Here is a 16,747-nt window from a genome sequence, read left to right as displayed (position 1 = left end):
CCCCCAGCCGCGCGCCCTTCCTCGGCTCCTCCCCCGATGTCTCTGCCCCGTGGGGACCCCCAGGGCAGGCACGGTCCCCCCCCCCCCCCCCCCCCCCCCCGGCCTCTCGGCCCCTGGGCCCCGCCCGCCCCTCTCACCGTGTCTTTGCCGCGGGCAGCTTTGCTATGACTACAAGTTCGACTTCGAAGACGACCAGCACAAGATCCCGTGCCACTGCGGGGCCGTGAACTGCCGCAAGTGGATGAACTGAGCGCGTCCTTGCGGGCTCGGCCGGCCGCTCGTCCCCAGGAAGAGGCAGTTCAACTCACCGTTTGAATTTTGCGGACAGAAAGATATTTTCGTTTTCTGCTTCATGACTTCTTGAAAACTCGCTTCTGGGAGTTCCGGTCTCCTCAGGCCTTTGGGTTCCGGCAGCGCCGGGAGCCGCCAAGGCCCCGCCGGGCACGGCCGAGGCCGGCCGGGATCGCAGGTGGTCCAGCACTTTCGTTTCTTTCTTTTTCTCTCTCTCTCTCCTTTTCGTGGGTGGGTTTTGTTTTGTTTTTGTTTTGTTTTGTCTTGTCTCACTGAGGAAAACTTTTACTGGGGCAAAGAGCCGATGGCTGCCCTGCCCCCGGGCAGGGGCCTTGCTATGAATGTAAGACTGAAATCACCAGCCAGGGGGGCGCGGGGCGCCGGCCGCGGCCCCGCCGGGAGGGGGCGGGCCCCCCGTGCGCTGTTCTGAGCAGACACCACTGAACGGGGAATGTACCGAAACGACTTCCTTAGGGGTAGAGCTAAGGGGTGATGACTTGCACTAAATACACTTAAATACTTGATTCCATGAGTCAGTTTATTGTAGTTTTTGATTTCTGTAAAATAAGAGAAACTTTTTGTATTTATTATTGAATAAGTGAATGAAGCTATTTTTAAATAAAAGTTAGAAGAAAGCCACGCTGCTGCTGTTACCTGCAGAACTAACACACCTGTTACTTTGTACAAATGTGTAAATATTTTGAGAAAAAAATACAGTATAAAAATAGTATTGACCAAATGCTACCAGGCTCTGCAGCAGCTGGGTGCTTATAAAATGTTCATAGGGATGTTACAATATAATTTTGTGTTATTAAATATGCCATTATAATTATGTAATAACCAAAATTTCGACCTAGAGTGTTTGGGGGTTTTTTGGAAACTACAGTCTGTTAGTACTTAATTGTTTTGTACACCTTACTTCTGATAGAAAGGAGTGTATGTTATAATAACTACAACTTTTATAGCTGTTTTGGTAATTTAAACGGATTTTTTCATATTATATTGTCGCATCCCTACTTCTTCAGGCAGTTTTTTTTGTGCTTACAATTTGTGATAACTGTGAATAACCGCTAAAAATTACACCCAAATGGAGGCTGAATTTTTCTTCAGCAAAAGTAGTTTTGATTAGAACTTTGTTTCAGGCCACAGAGAATCATGTAAACATACTAGGATCATGTAGCAGGAACTCTGACTCTCGAGCCTTCTATTTAACACAAAAATTTGAAGAAAAAAAAAAAAAGGAGAGGTGACCATGCTCGCGGCTGCAGGACTCCGGCAATAGGGTTTCGGAAGATGTAATTTTAAAATGTGTTTGTAGGAACTGTTTGTTTACATTTCTTTAATAAAAAAACACTGTTTTGTGTTTGCTTGTAGAAACTTAATCAGCATTTTGAAGCAGGTTAGCTTTTTATTTTGTACTTAAGATTCTGGTACTGACACTTCACAGGCTAAGTATAAAATGAAGTCTTTGTGTGCACAATTCAAGTGGGCTGTAAGCTGTCGGTACATCCAGTGATGCAGTTCTGAACTTGTAATGTATATGGCATGATGTATTTTTATCTTACAGAATAAATCAATTGTATATATTTTTCTCTTGACAAATAGCTGTATGAAATTTGTTTCTCAAATATTTTTCTTCTCTTGTACAATATTCTGACATCCTACCAGTATTTGTCCTACCGGGTTTTTTGTTTTCTGTTCTGTATAATAGTATCTAATGTTGGCAAAAATTGAATTTTTTGAAGTATACAGAGTGTTATGGGTTTTGGAATTTGTGGACACAGATTTAGAAGATCACCATTTACAAATAAAATATTTTACATCTATAAAGGCTGCCCGAGTGTCTGTTGGCCCCTCACGGCCTGACCGTCGCGCCGGAGCAGCGCTGCTGGGAACTCGCCAGCGGCCTGCATCTGAGTCGCTGGTGTGCTGCCGTGTGCCGGCCCCGGTTCTCTAGCTCCCTCCACAGGGCGCTGTGGCTCCTTCCCGGGCGTCACCACACCAAGTCAGAGAGTATTTGTGATGCCTTGTGTCCTTGCTTAAACTTCGTTTTTATTGTTAAATTTTATCTTCTGATTTCTTTTTTGAGGCCTCTCCCCTTGACTCTGTGTGGTAGACTTTCTGTCATTGAATGTATTTAACGTTTAAGGGGATTGCTAAGAATTAAAATTACTCAGAGTCTCCCTCACAATTTCTAAAACAGATTTGTAGCTTGTGCTTCATGGCTTTTATACCGTGTGTTTCCGTACAAATTCTCAAGAGTGCGTATCATTGAGAGACAAAAGCTGTTAGAAGTGCTGCTGTCCACAGCATGTCCCGTTTGCGAAGTGGCTGGGCTGGCTGGGGGCGTCAGCCCGGAGACTCGCTGAGGGCAGCCTTCTCGCCTTTGGCCTCACCCTGGGTCCCCAGCGGTCACCCGTGGGGAGGGGGGTCGCCCCGAGTCACCGCAGAGCCTGGGCCCTGCTCTGCTGCAGCGGCCGCCAGCTGCTCGTGCCGAATGAGGCCGGGAAGGCAGGAGGGTCATTCCCGCCACGAGAGCTGCTTATCCCAGCAGCCTCCCCGGGGAGCAGGCTGGGGCCAAGTGTCTGTTGCTGCAAAGCCAGCGGCAGCTGCTGCCTCCAGCCCTGAAAGGGTCCCCTCGCAGTGGGTTCCAGGCACGGCAGGAGCGAGGCTGGGTCCCTCCCAGGCGACCGGGCAGCCGCAGGGCGTGCCTGTGTTCTCTGCACACTCGACCCATTTTTTTAAGTGCCTTCAAGGCACAGGGATGTCACGGTCCCTAGCGGTATTGCGCTTGTGTTCTGCTTGGGGAGAAGGGCAAAAGCGGGCCATTTTTTACAAGGAGATCTGACACGGTCCTGGGCACCTGGGGAGGCAGCCGTGGGAGGGACGTCTGAGTAGGGCCCTGAGGAGTGGGGGCAGCGGGCCGTCCTCGCATGCAGATAACAGGGGGAGGCCACTGCAAGGCAGGGCCGGGAAGCAGGCAGGGCCCCGGCGTGGGCCTTCAGATGGCCTGCGTGCAGCCAGAGCCGCGGAGGAAGGGCTGTGCCCCAGACCCAGCAAAGGGGGGGTAGGCCAGGGCGGGCTGTGCACAGGCTTCCTGGGAACTGCAAGGTTCCAGCGTGGGGTGTCAGCACCTGCCCACGGGTTTTGAGGGGAGTCACCAAAGCTGAAGAATTCTGCTAAACGCTAAAGGAAATTGGGTAATAAAGCCACAGAGCAATGGGGCCCCAGGCCAGACGGGGGGCAGACAGCATGGCTGTTGGCAGATGCACCGTCACCTGCGGCGCGCCAGTTACTGACGGTTCCCGGGACCTCCGTAACCTGCAGTGCAGCGCACGCCCTGCGTGGCAGGGAGACAGAGGGGCTGCTGCTTCCAGTCAAGGCCCCTCAGCAACAGCCCTCGAGGGGCCCTTAGGGGACCTTCCACCCCGGTCGCTCCAGGTTTTCCATCCTTGCCAGCCCCGCTCGGTTCCCACGCTGGCCAGGCCACAGCCCCACGGCCAGTTCGTGTTCTGACAAGACCCCCCTCCTCTGTGGCAGAGCCTTCCCTGGGCAGGCGGCACAGCTGGGCTCCTGGGCTCAGTGTCCCCGCGGGCTTGTGCTTCAGCCATTGCAGCCAGTTCTTGCTCCAGCCACTGAAACGTAAGACTACCGGGCTTCACTGTCTCTGATGGTGGCCTCTTTGCACCGCATCACGAAGTGACAGCCCGGCAGACCAGGCCGAGAGCCAAGTATGCGCGTGGCCCGGTTGTGGGGACCCCGTGGCCTGGACCCTCCCTCCTCAGCTCCCCTGCTCCACAGTCCAGGCCACGTGGCCAATACGGTGACACCTTTGCAGCCGCTGCCTTTGTGGCTCCAAACCCAGGCGTGGCCCACTCCTGCCCGGGCTGCCCACCAGCCCCTGGGGTTTCCTCCTTCAGCCCTGGTCTGGGGCTGCCTGCACTTCCAGGGCAAACGCTGGGCGTGTGTGTCCAGGCCCCGGTCTGCAGCTGTGCTGGGCAGCTGCCCAGACTCCCCAAAGCCTTCCTGGCACCACAGATGTTCCTCCAGCCCTTAGCCAGCGTCCCGTTTTCCTGGCACAGATCCTGGCGGAGGCGGGGATAAGGGGGGGCGTGTCTTGGTTTTTCGACACGGGCAGCTCTAACTCATTTTTCTTGACGGTGCACCCAGGTCACTCTTCCGGGGCGGAGACTGCATTCCCCCTGCTCGTGAGAGGACATGTGCTGTCACCACGGTCAGGTGCTCTCGGCGCCGCCGCGTCCGCAGGCTGACCCTCTGGGTCCTGGCCTCGGCTTGGCTCGGCCAGCGGGCTCCCCGGCGGGAGGGCAGACCCGGGGAACCAGGCTCTGTTCCCTGCCCTGTATCAGTGGCGCCTCCTGGCAGGACTTGGGCACCTTCCGTGGCGCCACCTCCCCCAAGCCTCGGAACGGGGATGCCCTTCCACTGTCACCCGACAGCAGCCCCTTCAGCGCCCCCGAGAAGCCAGCCTTCGGTGTCCTAATGGGACCCTGACTGATGGAGGAAGGGGGGAGTCCATTTTTGAAGCAAATTAATCCATTACTCCTGACAGTGTAAAATAATACAGTACTCGTGTAAAAACATTGGTAATGCTTTTAAGAAAATTATCCGCATTTATCCTTAAAAACAAAAAAGGAGAAAGAACAAAAACCAAAACCCTAACATAGGTTACTATTTTTTCTCATGAATAATGCTGTGAGGAACGTTTTCAGATATGTGCTTTACTAAACTGCATTACAGAGACTTACTGGACTTAGAAACCTTTTATGTGGGGATAGTGTGACCTACAGAGAGGCAGCAGAGATGTACAGAGCCCCACGTACCCTTCGCCCCGTCCCCAAGCGGACGTCCTGTGTAACTGGTACTTCTGTCACAACTAAGAAATGAACACGTGTGACCAAAAACCACAGGCACCACTCAGATCCCACCAGGTGTGTCTCTTCTGTTTCGGGGTCCCATCCAGGACACCATGCTGTCTGGGCACTGCACCTCCTTACCTGCTCTGGTATGACAGCGATAGTGACGCAGGTTTGCCTGTTTCCATGACCTTGACAGGTTCATCCTCATTATGTTCTTTTTCCTTTAAAATTTTAAGGACATTGAGCACATCTGAAATAGCAATTTTTAATATTGCTAATTCTATAATCTCGTTTCATTTCTGGGTCTGTAATTATCTTTTCCTCCTGTAACAGGTCACATTTTTCTGCCTTTTCTATGTCTGGTAATTTTTACTGTCTTTTTGTTGTGCTTTTATGCTGTTGATTGCTGGATTGTGTTGTATTCCTTTTACGGACTTTATTCTGGTGGCAGTAAAGTTACTGAAAATCAGTTTCTCCTTTAGAATCTTGTTCTTTAAGCATTTTCCGGATGAGTCTAAGCCCCACCGCCGAGGCATGGCCCTCTGGACACCCTGGATATTTACCGAGGTGTCACCACTCAGCGGGTGGAAGCCTGTGACCCAGCAGTGCGACCAGAGCTGTCAGGGTCACAGCTGCGCGGCCCTGCTTCCTCCCTGGCCCTTGGCCGTGGCCGTCTCGCGGGCGTGCACCTCCCGTGGACAGACCCGTGCGCAGCAGGGCTCCGGCGCTGGGGCCCTCTCTGGGGTGCTCCTTCCTGCCAGTGCTGCGCCGCTGGTTTCGGCTCCCCCGGGCCCTGCTCTGCCTCAGTTCTGCAAGACCACCAGCCTCATTCCTGGGCTTGGCCTCCCTCCCCGGCGGTCTGCAGATTGTCCCCTGGGAAGCTGGGGTGAGTCTCAGGACAGCATCCTGCCGTCCCCGGGATCCCGTGTCTGAACGTTGTTTCATGTTTTTTTCCCACTTTTCTCATTGTTTGCCCCAGGAGAGGAGCCCAGATCGGTCACTCCCACCTGACCAGGAGCAGGACTCTTCTCATTTCTTCTTGATTTAGAACTTTTCCTCCTGGTCAAATTCTGTCTCCTTGCAAGGCGGCATTTATCAGGTTTCTTCACCCCCGTGCGCCTTATTCTTCATTTCTGGAAACTAAAATTTCCAGTTCTTGCTTGAGTTGTCACATCTTGTTTCCGTTCTGCCTGTGTTGTCACGTCACGTTCCTCCGTCTGTCAGCCTGCTCTGCACAAGCTGTAGTTTGCTGGGTTCCGGGTCCCTTCCTTGTGCCCGCGTCCCCTCACCGCTGCTCCTCCCTGCTGGGTGCCTTGGGCACAGGACCGGGGCTGGGAAGAGGGGTGATTTCTAGACAAGAAACTGTTCTGACCTCCGTGTCAGAACCCCTCAGGGCCTGACGGGCAGGACGTGCCTTCACCCCGTCTGGCCCAGCTGGATTGGGGCCCGCAGAGAACACAGCTGTGGGGCCTGGTGGTCGGGTAGCCCAGCCTCCCCGCACCTGCGTGACCTCCCCGTCTGGCCAGAGTGGCCAGGTGGTGTCACTGCCTGCAGTCCAGACCGGCACAGTGACTGAACTGGTGTCCTTTCCAAAGGAGGAAGTTGGGGTATAAATGGGGAGGAGACGTGGCAGCTGAGAGTAAGGAGTGGATTAAATGGTGTGTAATGCGGGAAACCCAGTGTTCTGAATACCTCACAAGGGCGCGATTATACTTCCTGGCTCGATTATCCCCGGTGCCTGCAAGGGCGAGCCAGGTACCGCTGAGCCCGCTCCTGCTTTTGCAACCTGACTGGCTTGCAGAGAAGCCAGGAACCTGAGTGGCCTCGGCCCCGGGAGACATTTTCATAGGTTATGAGGATGGACCGGGTGAGGTTCCAGTAACGTGCCCCTTGTTACGCTAACGGAGCGGTGGTTAGATCCTGCCCCAGGATGGAGCTGGTTGCCGGGGGGCCAGCAGTGATGAGAAGGCTGGAACTTTCGGTCCCGTCCCGACTTCGCAGGAGGAAGGCGGGCCTGGAGACGGGCCCAGTCACCGATGACCAGTGCCTCGGTCGTGCCTGTGTGACCAGGCCTCCACAACCCAGGCCGCGCAGGGTTCGGAGAGCCTCCAGTTGGCGGCCGCGAGGGCCGAGGGTGGCTCGCCTCTGGAGGGCACGGGGGTCTGAGCCCTTCTCACACCTCGCTGACCCGTCTCTTCCGTCTGGCTGTCCGCTGTATCCTTCATCACACCCTTTTATGAGAAACAGGTGAACGTGTTTCCCCGAGTTCTGAGACGCTCCTGCAAGTTCATGGAACCCGCGGAGGGAGGGGCGGTCACGGGAACAGCTGATTTGCAGCTGGTCGCTCAGAAGCACAGGTGACAGCCTGGACTTGGGGGGGCATCCGGAGTCAGGGGAGGCAGTCCCTTACCCTGCGACTGAGCCCCTACCCTGTGGGATCCGACGTTATTTCTGGGTAGATGCTATAGAATTGAGTGGCATTGGACCAGTTGGTGTCCCGGAGAAGTTTTGCTTGGCATGGGAAAAACACGGTGGGGAGGACTGGGTGCGTCCTGCACGGGAACAGACCAAACGGGGCTTTTCTGATAGCTTCCCTTCCCCCTTACGGTACCTTTTTAATGGGATCCGACCGTGGCCCTCCTGTGTGCGTGGCTGTGACAAGCACCTGGTTTTCCTCGGCTTCCGGCGGGGCGGCTCCCGCGGCTTTGCTCCCGAGGGTCAGCTGCTGCTGAGGTGGGTTCAGTTTCCCCCGTCCACTTATCCAAGTTCTTTTTTTCTCTATTTTCCCAATCCTGCTCAATTTCTACTGCATTCCCAGCAGTTCCTCCGCAGTCTGGGCCCCTGACTGAGAAGCCTGATGGTAAGTCTGAACAACCTCCTCTGCCATTTCCCCATGTAGCCACCTTAGTGGGCCTGAGGTGGCACCTGCCTGGGGTTTGAGTTCGCATTTCCCTCATCGCTATGGATTGGGCACCCTTTCATATGCTGAGCTATTAATACATGTTTAGTGAAAGGTCAACTCAAGCATTTTTCCCATTTTAAAAATTGGGGCATCTTTTATCACTGAGTGTTAAGCACTGTTTATGCTCTGCGCTGAGTCTGTGGTTCACCTTGGCGTCACTCGGTGGTGTGCTCAGCAGAAGTTTGTAATTCATTAAACTGTTATGACTTGTTCTTTTTCTTTAATAGGTAAATCTTTACCTAATCTGAAGTCATGAAAATTGTCTCCGTTTTCCTTGAAATTGTTTCCAAAACTATAAAGTTTTGGTTTTTCTGTTTAGATGTATGACTCATCTTGAAATAATTTTTGTGTATGCTGTAAGGTACGGGTCAAGTTTCATTTTTGTCTATACGGATATAAAATTCCTCCAGCACCATTCGGTATAAAGATTTTTCTTTCCCCAGTGAATCATACTGACTCCTTTGAAACAATCAATTGCTCATAGACGTGTGGGTCTATTTTGTTCCACCAATCAATTCATCGTCCATAGGTCAGTATCATAGCCTTGAATTGGTCCAAGTCCTCCAACTTTCTTCTTTTCAGAATTATTTTGACCACTCCTAGTCCTGTGTAACTTTGAAAATTAGATTGCTAACTTTGGCAAAAAGCCTACTGGGATTTTGATGGAGAATAGCATTAAATCTGTAGATCAAATTGTGGAGAATTAACATCCTTATACCGAATTTTCTAATCCGTGAATATCAGATAGTCCTCCATTTATTTAGCTTTTCCTTTTCTTTTAGCAATGTTCTGTACTTTTCACCATACACACCTTTTTATATTTTGCTGCTACTGTAAACTTCATTTGTCACAGCATTATTTTCCATTTTGAACTTTTGTTGCTGCCGTACAGAAGTCCAATTCATTTTTATATTCATCTTCTCTGTGTGATCCTGCTAAGCTCCCCTACGCTGTCTAGTATTTTCTGAAAACTCCGATTTTCTGCACATTTGATCATAGTCTGCAAATAGCTTTACTCCTTCCTTCCCAAGGCACCTGCCTTTCATTTATTTCTCTTGCCTGTTGCATGGGGTATGGCCCTCACTACAAATGTTGGAGTGTTAGGTGCAGGCATCAGCCTTGCTCCTAATTCAGTCTCTTTTTCCTGTGAGCCTACCTCTAGTGTTTTCAGAGATAACCTTTATCAGGTTGAGAAATTTTCATTCCATTCCTAGTTTGCTGATTTTTTATTATAAATGGATGTTGAATTCTGTCCAACTTCTTTTTCCTGCAAGGTCATGTCTGTTTCATTATCACAAACCACACTGATTCTCTAACGTTAAAGCAACTGTTTCTGGGGTAAACTCATTTGTTCATAATCTGTCATCTTTTTCCCATATTGCTGGATTTGGTTTGCTAGTATTTTTTCTTATGTAAGGCAATTGTTCTTTACTCATGAAGGACATTGGTCTTTAGTCTTCTGGTATATACTGCTTTTAAAATGAACAATTAAGGCTTACTCATAATACCTACTCATAATACCAAGATTTCACAGACGTTTTCCAGAAGAGGTTATATATTATTGGTGTAATTTTCCACTCCAATTTGATAGAGTTCATCTGTGAAACCATCTGTGCCTACAGTTTTCTTTGTGGGAAGGTTTTTAAACTATAAATTCAATTTACTTATAATTATACGACTACTCAATTTACTTGAGTGGTTTGTTTAAAAGGAATTTGTCCATTTCATTTCTGTCAGATTTATTGGCATAAACATGGTCACAGTAATCCCTTATCTTTCATTAAAAATGGATATACAGGAGTTTGCATTTCATAGTAAAATGGAACAGAAAGTACACAACACACTCAGCTCCCCATCACCACCCCACATCAGCAGAACCTGCTACCTCTAATGAAGCTACATCATCTCAACCCAAGTTCGTAGTCTACACAAGGGTTCGCCCTTGGTGGTACATTCTGTGAGTCTGGACAAGTGTACGACGGCACTGCACCCGCGACGGCAGGAGACTGCAGTTCAGTGCGCTAAGAATCCCGTGCTCTGCCTGTTCGTCTCTCCTTCCCCCGCCTTGACAACCACTGATGTTATTTCTGCGTGACTCTGCCTTCTCCAGAGTGTCACACACGATGTAGCCTTTTCAGATTGGCCTCTCTCCCTCAGTGGTATGCATCTAAGGCCCGTGTCTGCTTGCAGCTCAAGAGCTCCTTTATTCTTAGCACGGGGCAACACTCCATTGTCTTGTAGGCAGTCTCCCCATTCACCCGCGGAAGGGTGTCTCGGGTACTTCCAAGTTTGGGGATTACGAATAAAGCTGCTATGAGTAAGATTCATGTGCAGGATTTTGTATGGATAAGTTTAAATTCCTCTGGATAAATACCAAGAAGCTTGATTTTTGGATCGCATTGGTAAGGGTGTGTTTAGTTTTGTAGGGAACTTTCTTAACTGTCCTCCAAAGTGGCTGCATCATTTTGCACTCCGAGCAGCAATGAGTGAGAGTTCCTGGGGCTTCTCAATCCTTGTTAACATCTGTAGAATTTCTAGTAAGGTTGCTGTTCTCATTCCTGATGCTAGTAATTTGTCTTTTTATCAGTTTCATTGATTATTTGTAATCCTAGCTTTAAATTTCATTAATTTTCTCTATTGTTTCCCTTTTCACTCACTTCTGTTCTGACACTTACCACTTCTTCTAAACTCTTTGCTCTCCTAACTCGGCTCCTCTTTGCCTGTTAAGGTGGATGCTTACATCATTGATTTTAAGCTTTTATCCTCTTCTAGTATACATGCTTATTAGTGCTGTAAAATTTCCAGTACTGAGTTAGCTGCTTCCTACAATCTTTTGCTATGTTGTATTTTCATTTTCAGCAAGTTCAAAATAGTCCTGATTTCTTCTGTGACACACAGGGTATTGCAAGTATTTTTCAGGTTATCTCTTTTTTACTGTTGTTGTTGGGACTTAATATCCCAGAACATGACCTAATCTTGGTACATTTTTCATGTATACTTGAAAAGAATGTGTATTCTGTTGGGGAATGTTCCATAAATGCTGATTATGTCAAGCTGCTTGCTAGTACTATTCAGACTGTCTGTATCCTACACTTGTTTTTATCAATCATTGACAGGTGTGCTGAAATCTGTTACTGTAACATCAGCAACATCTTTCCTAGCAGTTCTATCAATTTTTGTGGCATGTGTTTTGAGGTTCTGTTATAAGGTATGTAAATGTTTGGGGTTATGTCCTCTTAATGAATTGACCCTCATCATTATGTAACAAGCCTCTTTAGTAATATTGTCTGATATTAATACAGCTATTCCAGATGTCTTTTAATTAGTGTTCAACATGCAACAGTTTACCTTTTAGAGTGAGTTTCCTGGGGACAGCATAAGTTGGGTCTTGCATTTTCATATCCAACCATCTTTTCTAGAATGGCACACTTAGGCCCTATGATATTTGGTGGGGTTATTGATTCTGTTGGGTTTAAATCTACCATCTTGCTGCTTTTTGCCTTCTATATCTGTCATTCAACTTCCAAGACCAGATGGTACATAAAGCACCCTGTAATAGGAGACTGTCCCTTCTGAGAGCCTGACCTCTGTACCCAGCTGCCTGACAGCTCTACCTGGATGGTTCACAGGCAACTTTATCCAGACTCATGTAGTTCAAGCTACGAAACTGAAACTCCCCTAAGGTCCTGGGGCTGCACTGCTCCTTAATTTTAACTGGTTCATCAGCACAACTGCATAAGAACACAAGTGTATCACACACTTAGGACAACTCAGATCAGAGGCCCCAATACAAGAAAAAAAGGTACAGCAGACAAAAAAGCCTAGGGAAATAATCAAAAGGATCCTTTATTTTAAATGTAGACAGTACCACAATTCATCAAAATAATTTATAGTAGTTACCTGCCTCTTAAATATAATCTCATAAATGATGCCTTCTAAAGTTAAAAGTAATGTGGATTCAATCCATTTAAAATTATCCATTTAGAACATAAAAAACAGTCTCCTAAGAAAGGAAATAATGACAAGTTTTGATCAGACAAACGCCATTCCATTATTAAAGGGAGTTAAAAAGAAGCATAAATAAGTGACTGAAGTGTGAGTTTCCTAGAGTTGATACTATATTCCGGTTTCCCACTGTAAGTAAGGAATATCTCAACAGCAGCTTTCAAGTGCCCGTAACGTCTTGATGAAACTTATCTCTTCACCTCCCGACGCTCACTCAGCGCCCACCTTCTCGTGCCTCTGCGCCTTACCTCCGCTCTACTTCCCAGGCATCTCCTTAGAGGACAGGAAAATGCTCATCCTCTCTAAGATGGTTCCACCCAGTCAAGAAGTCAGTTCAAGGTCTTCCTGCACCAGCAATGTTCTTTCTCAAGCACCATACCTTACAGAGGGGGCAGAGCATGACGCATGACCACCCCAGCCATGCCATCCACCTTAACCTTTCAAGTGCCACTGTTGAGAGGAGGAGCCATCACAGATTGCCATAGCAACAAAGCCTTTGGGACTCAGTGGATCAACCACTCTTAGGCACTGTCCAACTGACACCTGGTATAGCCGACTGTTCTTCTGAAAAAAAGAGGCAGCAAAAAACACACCACCTGTTACTGCTTTACCTTCAAAAACTTACTGCTAGAATGTGAAGAAGATGATGCAGAAATCCAGGAAAGACACAGTGCCCCCTCCCTTCCCTCAGCCTTGTCTGCCTCCTCACAGCCTTCCACCAACACTAAGCAAGCTCCTTACCCCAAAGGTCCATTGCTGGGATCCTCCGGACCCATGGCACTTCATGAGTCGTGGTGGGTCTGATGAACGAGTTTCTGACATATCTAGGCAAAGGAGATTATTTAAAACCAATTCATGCTCTTCATTATAAATCCAGACCTAAGGAAGAAGAAAAGAGATCAAAACTCCAAGTTTTTCTTTAGATTTTGAAATTCACACATTTGTGGAAGAATGGGTTTACTCTGGTCTGTTCTTGTTTTATGAGATGATACTATGAACTAAGAGTTATGTGGAAGTGTTACCAGCTTAGTTATCTGAAAATGAAGTGAACCCAGGAGAAAGTGAGGTACAGTTCTGGGAGAGACCTAAGCAGTGGCTGACTTTTATTAACTTCAGTCAATCGAGCACAATTGTAGACACTTTCTAATTCTAGGATTTCACAATTATATAATACTCTTAATTCCTAGACTTAATGAGAACCAGGAGCCCAGGGGGCCTGCTGGTTAGCCTTCTATAGACGAAACACACAAGACTATCATATTTATATTTCCCTCATCTGTGGGGCAGTGACGATGTGCACGAGCTGTTACATCACATTACCTGTGGAATATCATAGTAACATATGGACTGAGATTATGATTTCGTATTGATGGCCCAGAAATGGAATTTTAGGAACAAAAGCCTAAAATTGGCTGAGCTGGACAAGTGTGATGAATAATTAACATGCACTACCACTAAATCCAAAGAAATACTTTTCTTCTGTTGTTTGAATTATTTTACTCATTGTTGCTCCCACCTTCAGGCTCAAAACGTATGTGTGCGACCCCCACTAACATGGCAGAGATTCTCCCCCTGTTGGCAATGCTGTGCTGGGGTGTACCTGGGAGCCACTGGCCACATGTGGCTCACGTAACCAAGAAAATGAAAATAACTGAAACAGCTACATGCGGCTACTGTATCAGCACAGTTCAAAGGACCCTACTTTCTGGTTTTGAGTGACACCATCCTGCCATGCAAGTTAAAATGAAAATTGTTATGACATGTTTGAGCACCGCAGTCTGGAGACACTACAACTAAGAGATTAAACACTGTTAGGTTGTGCTGCATTATTTTAACAGATACAAATCATTTTGAAATCACAGTTCCAAACTGAAGTAACTTTTTTGCTTTAGTGTACTATCACTGAAAATATATGAACTGGGATTAAGTTACACGAATGAACTGAACTGAACTTGTTGTGGTTTCCCCTCTGATGAACTACTAAGGCAGGGAAATAGGATTTCAGAGGAAACTGTGCATTAGATGAATCATCTTTTGTAGATTTAATGTTCTTGTCCAGAAAGAAGGCGTACATTTGTTTCCATTTTTAACACAGAGGTAGCACTCAATTCACTCTGTGTGATTCAAATTCATTCTATATGATTGGAAAATACAAATAATGCTCCTAACAAATGCTACTATGACAGTAAAAAGAGGTAGGAAAATGCATAAGAAGAAAACTTGTATTAGATGATCTCAAAGTCATTGCCAACTTAAACCGTACAGTTTAAGGTTAAGTCGGATTTAAATGTTGATGCCACCCCTCCCTCCTCAGGTGTGACTGCCAGCAGCTTCCCTTCCGTGAAGGACACCTTCCCAGGACTGGCTGTGAGCCCAGAGGTATTACTCACCTGGTGTGGGTCTCCATAGTCACACGCCTTGAGCACTACGAGGCCTCCCTTCTGGCTTGGGCGGCCCTGCGCCGCTAGGCACTTGCCGGTCTGGAGGTGGCAGAGCTGTAAGAGAAGAGACCGCTCTTCACAACCCAGCATGGCCAGACAGACAGCTGTCAGAAGGTGCCTCAGCGTGCCACGCAGACGCTAGAGGGGGCCCTGAACAAAATACAAAGATACTCCTCACTTCCACCTTCAGTCCACAGGAGTGTCGGGGCAGAGACTTCAAGGTCAGAGGCATTTTAACAATATAGGCATGTACTGTCAAGTAGAAATTCTACCTTACGATACGAGTTGACTAATTTACTATAAGGGAGGAAGGAAATTAGAATATCACTTCTGCCCTAAGGAACCTTAAAATGAAATCAAGAAAATAAAAGGTATAAACCAGACAGTACATAATTGAAGTATTTATCTCCAGCTTAGCATGTATATTACAGATTATAAATGTCATAGGAACTCCCACGGTGAGATACTAAAAGCAGCAAAGAATATCAACTCTGGGTCAAAGCATTCCTTTACATATTAAATTAGATGTGTAAGGCAAGAGTAATAGCAGTAAGGGACTTCAACTATATACACATCCATAGGCACCTATTTTACTTAAAGAGGAAACACCTAATAAACACCATGATCTTTTTTTTTTTAATCTTAGAAGGTAAAGAGAACAAGAAGGGGAAAACGCTAGGCTTCATTCTAGCCACCGAGGAAGAGCCGGCAGGATCCAAGGCCCTTGAGGAGGGGTGCCTTCATCACACCGAGAAAACCGGCCACAGTTAAAGGGTATTTATACTTGCCTTTCAGAAAGCAAACTCTAGATGATTCGGGGACAAGGAATGGTTTGGGGGCTAGGCCCCTAAAATGTAAACATGATTATAAAACTGAAGAAATTCTGTGAGAAACAAAGGGAACATCTAAAGAAGCGTGCCGCGTCAGCGGGTTTCCCGCTGCGCTTTCCACCGCGTAGGTGTCCACTGCCCACCTACGGCCAGTAGGAGCGAGCTGCCCTTTCTCCTTGTTTTCTTTTCTGGGCTGCTCTCTGCCACGCGTTTTACTCACTCCTTTTGCCTCTACATTATATCTACCCTCTTGGATACGAGCATTAACTTATAGACGTCATGCTCCTCATGCTCCATGTAATGCTGGCAGGTTGAAGGATCTTAACAGTGATGACACTTGAGAAAGTTCCTATCAAAGAACATAGTGAAAGGCAAGCTAAAGTCTGTCATCAAACACATACAAGGTCACTTACTACACAACTTAAACATTTGCTAAGATTACTTCCTTACCCTTCCACGCTGAAGGACTTTGGGGCGTTTGGGCCCTCTATTGATGAAAATGGGTTGCTGAGGTTTGGCATTGGGTCCAGCTATCTGCATCTCTGGGTAAATATTATCCAAATACCATTTAAATGACTTACAACCCAATTTCTTCCTCAACTCAACACGCTCACTGATATTTCCATAGCTTCTGGTCCTCAGGTCAGGTCTTAAGGAAAAATACTGCTCCTGGATTTAAAAATGAAAAAAGAAAATGGCTTTTTGTTTGTTTGTTTAAAATGTAAAGAATGGATTATAAACAAAAATATTTTTCATGCCAGTGCTTTCCTGATGTTGCCAGGAAATGTCAATGGCAAGTTTTTACACAGTTAGTTGCATCACTGACAAGGTGAGACATTCACGTCCCACAGCGACTGCAGTGGGGGGGGGACTGGATGATATGCGGTAACCACAGTGTTGCTCGGGTGAGACCTTCATAAGATTGTCTATCAATGATACCTTAATAAAAAAAAAGACACGTCCTAATTCAGAACTGGCAAAACCTGTAAAAACTGTGCATCTTAGAATTGAAACAGACTATGAGATTAGCATTCTCAAACTGTATATTCTTAAAAATTATTGAAGATTAATGAGGTTCTGTTCATGTGGGTTATAACTATTGATATTTACCATATCAGAAGTTCAAACTGACAAATTTAGAAACATTTAATTCATTACCTATGAACATTAATTAGCTTTGAACAGAAAACTGGCACTGCATTACATTTTGGCAAATTTTTACGTCTGGCTAAAAAGGAGTTCTCATGTCTGCGTTCAACCTGTTACTGTTATGTTGGTTAAATATATTTTTAAAATATGACTGTGAAAACATGCAGTTTAAAATGGAAGAAATATCTTAAT

At 47.0% G+C, this 16,747-nt stretch overlaps 2 protein-coding genes across 27 annotated transcripts in view; one reads left to right on the top strand and one right to left on the bottom strand.

Annotated features, from left to right (window-relative positions):
• The window catches only part of KMT2C (lysine methyltransferase 2C), a 295,862-nt gene extending 293,741 nt beyond the window's left edge, over positions 1-2,121 (top strand). For all 22 annotated transcript variants that reach the window (XM_036899485.2, XM_057504924.1, XM_036899506.2 and 19 more), the window contains one exon: positions 158-2,121. In XM_036899485.2, the coding sequence (XP_036755380.2) occupies positions 158-250 (93 nt within the window). In that variant the 3' untranslated portion in view covers positions 251-2,121. The remainder of the gene's footprint in view (positions 1-157) is intronic.
• Positions 2,122-11,950: 9,829 nt separating this feature from the next.
• The window catches only part of GALNT11 (polypeptide N-acetylgalactosaminyltransferase 11), a 51,759-nt gene continuing 46,962 nt past the window's right edge, over positions 11,951-16,747 (bottom strand). For 3 of the 5 annotated variants that reach the window (XM_036899551.2, XM_036899552.2, XM_036899557.2), the window contains 4 exons: positions 15,857-16,075; positions 14,526-14,630; positions 12,877-13,014; positions 11,951-12,699 (listed from right to left, as the gene is read on the bottom strand). In XM_036899551.2, coding sequence (XP_036755446.1) covers positions 12,568-12,699; positions 12,877-13,014; positions 14,526-14,630; positions 15,857-16,075 — 594 coding nt within the window. In that variant the 3' untranslated portion in view covers positions 11,951-12,567. The remainder of the gene's footprint in view (positions 12,700-12,876; positions 13,015-14,525; positions 14,631-15,856; positions 16,076-16,747) is intronic. The other 2 variants (XM_036899555.2, XM_036899556.2) reach the window with 2 other exon arrangements.

Source organism: Manis pentadactyla, chromosome 7, assembly GCF_030020395.1.
Source record: "Manis pentadactyla isolate mManPen7 chromosome 7, mManPen7.hap1, whole genome shotgun sequence".
Lineage (NCBI taxonomy): Eukaryota > Metazoa > Chordata > Mammalia > Pholidota > Manidae > Manis > Manis pentadactyla.
This window is presented reverse-complemented; position numbering and strand designations above follow the sequence as displayed.